The following is a 4,544-nucleotide window of genomic DNA, read 5'->3' as shown; positions in this document are numbered from 1 at the left end:
TACACACCCTCCTCCGCCTTTTACGGAGATTGATCCTCCCATACTCCAAAAATAACACAGATAAATTAATTAATTACTAATTACTCACTCACTCTTCAATATATTTATTAATCTTCTTATAAATAAAATTATCTCAACCAATACTTCAAAAAATAGAATATCTAACCAAAAATATTAAAATATTGAAATATTCCTAATATTCTATTATTCAAATTTTTATTAAATATTCTTAAGAACAATGTACTTTGAATAACAACAGTTCTATATTTATAGTTTACCTGTATGACACACTTTACTAAAGTTCCTTTAGTAATAGTAATATAATTATTATAAAGAATAGTAAACCCAAAATTTGTATTTGTCCTTTGGGTCTATTTAACCCCATGATAGCCTAATCTTTTTCCTTCCCTCCCTTTCCCTTCTCTCTCTTTTCCCCTAACACTCTTTCCTCTCAAATCTCAATTCCAATCCAAACCCAATTCTGATTCTAGTTTCAAGGACATACAAAAAAATAACATAAACAAAACAAAAACAACCTCAAAATTAAGTTCATTTTGTTCTGTCTCGTATTATTCATCCATCATAATCTTGATCTGAAAAATTATCCATTCCACAATGGAAAACCAGTTCTTTTTGAATGCTGGATTCGAACCGTCACCTAATTCTTCGAACTCTCCAATGCCAACATGGCAATCGCTTTCTTCATCCATGGAAGTTCAACCGTCACTTCTGAATTCTTCCTCAAATCAATCCCAAGGTTGTTTTTTCAACCCAAATTGGGATAAGTCAACGGATCAAAATCTCAACTTTGATTCAGCACTTAGTTCAATTGTCTCGTCTCCTGCATCGCCTCCAACTGAGAATGTTATGATGAGAGAATTGATTGGAAAGTTGGGAAATTTTGGTGAGATCTCACAGCAACATTCTAAGCTCAACAACGTTGTTCCAATGATGAACCATTTAGGAGGAAAATCAATGCCTGAATTTTCACCTGATCCTGGTTTCGTTCAAAGGGCTGCAAAATTTTCTTGCTTTGGTAGCAAGAGTTTCAATGAGAGAAGTACTAACCAGTTGGTGATGATGAACAATGTTGAGTTAGCTCAAAGATCTGTTAATTTAATGGAAAATGGAGCCAAGTTACTGCCAAGAGTTTCGAGTAGTCCTTCCCTCAAAACAATTGGAACCCAAATGGTTAACAAAGATAACAAGAATTCACCATTGCAACAAGAATATGAGAGAATGGAAGTGGCTAATTCTCAAGAGGAATCTACAATCTCAGAGCAAAATACTCCAAATGGTGGTGAAATTGATGCGAAAGCTTCACTTGATATGAATTCAAGGAAAAGAAAAAGTTCTTTTAAAGGAAAAGCTTCAAACTCTTCCAATCCTAACAAGGTAGAGCTCTAAACCTTCAAATCTATATGGATGTTATTACACAGCTATCAACTGAATTGATTTAACTTTTTTTTAATGTTTTTACCATAGACTAAAATGAATTTCATTTTTTTTAATGCTTTTGAGAAATGTCTGAAAGTCATATTTTTCTTTTTACTTTAGGGTGGTGAAGACTTAAATGCAAAGAAAAGCAAGTCAAATGAGGGTGAGAAAAATGAAAATGGTGGCATAAATATAGAGGAAGATTCCAAAAAAGTTGCTACTAATAATAATAATGCAGAGGAAGAGAAACAGAACAAGAGTAACTCAAAAGCTCCTGAACCTCAAAAAGATTACATTCATGTCAGAGCAAGAAGAGGGCAAGCTACTGACAGTCACAGCCTTGCCGAACGCGTAAGAATTACCGCTTTTTGTTATACACATTTCGCCGTCAATATATCAATCATTAAATTTAGATTAAATGGATCAAATTTAAATATAAATTTTGATTTTTTACATAGGTCCGGAGGGAGAAAATAAGTGAAAGAATGAAACTTCTTCAAGATCTGGTACCAGGTTGCAATAAGGTATGTAAAACTTAAAAGTTATTAAATTGGATTACAAGTTATATCATTTAATTTCATGTTAGCAGAAATTGTACATTTTACTAAATTATTGATCATTCTTTATAGGTTACTGGAAAAGCACTTATGCTAGATGAAATTATAAATTATGTTCAGTCATTACAACGTCAAGTTGAGGTAATCAATTCTTCACCAATAAGCATTGATCTCAATTATGAAATGTAGTAATTATTTTTGTTTTCTTGCTCATTAAGTTATTGTTATTTTTTTTTCTTTTCAGTTTTTGTCTATGAAATTGTCTTCTGTTAACACAAGTATTGAAAGTGTTGTTGTATCAAAAGATGTAAGTTTCAAGTCACTTAGCTTTTTCAACAAACTTTTTTGCTTTTTATTTATTTATTTTATGATTTTTTTTTGGTTGTGATTTCAGATATTTCAATCAAATAATTCATTGCAAAACTCAATATTCCAATTAGATTCCACAGCACCATCTTTTTATGGGACACAAATTCAACAAAATCAAGTTATTCATAGTAACATTCCTAATGGAAGTGGGACACATTGCTTAGTGGATTCATTGGATTCTTCTTTGTGCCATAATCTTGGCATGCATTTACCTTCACTAAATGGATTTAATGAAAATGGATCTCAGGTAACAATTTTCTTTCAATATTTTTCTATAAATTGATAATTTGGTTTTTCAAACTAATAAAATTGTATAATAATTTTGAAATTAATTTTTTTTTACTTTAACGTGGACATTTTTAATATGGACGGTCATCATAAATATCTTAAACATCTTAGATATGTAAATTATGATAATAGTAGAATTTTTTAAAAATTATTTTAAAAAATTTATCAATTACTTAATTAATTATGTAATATAAAATTAGATTATTTCACTATTGTTTTGAACTTTTCTTAATTAATTTTTTTTCTAATGATTTTACAGTTTGCATTAACATTTTCTGAGGAGGACTTAAACACCATTGTTCAGATGGGATTTGGCCAAACTTCAAACAGGGAAACACCAATACACTCACCAAGTTTCAACGGTATAATAAACCATATATATACATACATATAATATATATATATATATATATATATATATATATAATATATATATATATATATATATATATATATATATATATATATATAATATATATATATATATATATAATATATATATATATATATATATATATATAATTTTTGACATATTAATGAAATATCATTTTCATTAGACACATAAAATTTGACCTTAATAATCCAATTTATTTATTTTCCAATGCAGGTTCAAATCAAGCAACACAAATGAAAATTGAACTCTAATCACCTTTCATTACGCCTGAAATGAAGCTCAGAGGAATAGAAAAGATTTAATTCCAACAACCTCATGGATTATATTTAAGCCATTATTAATTTAGTAGAACATTTTTTAGTCTATTAAATTAGTCATTTTACTTTTTTATTTTTATTTTTATTTTTCCCTTTATATTATTTCAGCTTCTAATCTTCTGAGCAGTTATATTTTTTTTCAAGTTTATAAATATTCAATGTAAAATCTTAGGACCGATTCTGAATTCTATGGTGCAAAGATTATGATTATATTGCACCAATGTAAGATATAGTACTAATTAAAGAAAAATATTCAACTACCTTTCATAATCCCTCTACATTTTTTTACTATTATATGCTTTTAATTTCAATAATTCCTACATCACATCAAATCCACAAAGAATTTTCGTGGGTCTTGGATAAAATCTCATTAAAGGTCAAGTCACTAATCACACAAAAAAGTCTAATTAGAAATTATCTTGCAAAATCTATTTGATATGATTCTCACTTATGTTGTAACCAGCTGTATTAATAGTAGGGTCTCCTTTTTATCTCAAAAGTCTAATTACAAATTATTACTGATACCTATATTTAACATTTTTCTTAATGAATTAATAAAGGAAATCACTATTTAAAAATTATAAATAATTGTTAATCAAATATCATCGGTACATAATTGCATACAATTGTCTTTTTTATTTTGAATTCTGACAGTTATTAACGGTCTCTGTATTATGGTATATGTAAAGTTTTATTTTGGTTATGAATGAGATTTTAATAAATGGATGGTAGGATTGATCTTCTTCAAATTAGTCAATCATAAAATCGAATATCGAGTTAAAGAAAAAAATTATATAGTGAATTCAAAACTCGAGACAGTTGATTATTTTTTAAAAAACTTTATATAATTAAGTAATAATATTTTTCTATGCATAAAAAGAATATTTGGTTGGCATTGGGTGAGATTATGACTAGGCCCAATGAACCTTTGCATGGGGCTTTTAATATGATCTTACCAACTTTTGATATTAACTTGTGAGTAGAAAAAGGGGTTTGTAGTGGACTTCAGGTTTGGAAAGATACACTAGTTAATAATATATTATTAGATTAATATTTTTCTATGGAGTTGTTAGGAAAAATCCAGTGTTTTGGGTTTAACAAAAGATATTAGAGTTGTAGTTTAACTATTTTAATATTGAAGAGTGTATTATTGGGTTGTAGATTAGTGTGTGATTTAATAAT

The 4,544-nt window shown here is 27.9% G+C and overlaps 1 protein-coding gene across 1 annotated transcript; it reads left to right on the top strand.

Moving 5' to 3' along the window:
• Positions 1 to 375: 375 nt before the first annotated feature.
• On the top strand, positions 376 to 3,632 carry LOC127076547 (transcription factor bHLH78). The gene is made up of 8 exons (XM_051018231.1): positions 376 to 1,395; positions 1,558 to 1,788; positions 1,896 to 1,961; positions 2,067 to 2,135; positions 2,239 to 2,301; positions 2,389 to 2,610; positions 2,911 to 3,013; positions 3,259 to 3,632. The coding sequence occupies exons 1-8, from the start codon at positions 616 to 618 to the stop codon at positions 3,294 to 3,296; spliced, it is 1,572 nt and encodes a 523-aa protein (XP_050874188.1). The 5' UTR covers positions 376 to 615; the 3' UTR covers positions 3,297 to 3,632.
• Positions 3,633 to 4,544: the final 912 nt, after the last annotated feature.

This window comes from Lathyrus oleraceus, chromosome 4 (genome assembly GCF_024323335.1).
Source record: "Lathyrus oleraceus cultivar Zhongwan6 chromosome 4, CAAS_Psat_ZW6_1.0, whole genome shotgun sequence".
NCBI classification, from domain to species: Eukaryota; Viridiplantae; Streptophyta; class Magnoliopsida; order Fabales; family Fabaceae; genus Lathyrus; species Lathyrus oleraceus.
The sequence above is the reverse complement of the archived record's forward strand: the minus strand, read 5'-3'. Positions and strand labels throughout refer to the sequence as shown.

Excerpts from the sequence above, each read along its gene's own strand:
- LOC127076547 (XM_051018231.1), top strand. The coding sequence starts at position 616 with ATGGAAAACCAGTTCTTTTTGAATGCTGGATTCGAACCGTCACCTAAT. Across the intron at positions 1,789-1,895 it reads GTCACAGCCTTGCCGAACGC|GTCCGGAGGGAGAAAATAAG; the intron begins GTAAGAATTACC and ends TTTTTTACATAG. Across the intron at positions 2,302-2,388 it reads GTGTTGTTGTATCAAAAGAT|ATATTTCAATCAAATAATTC; the intron begins GTAAGTTTCAAG and ends TTGTGATTTCAG.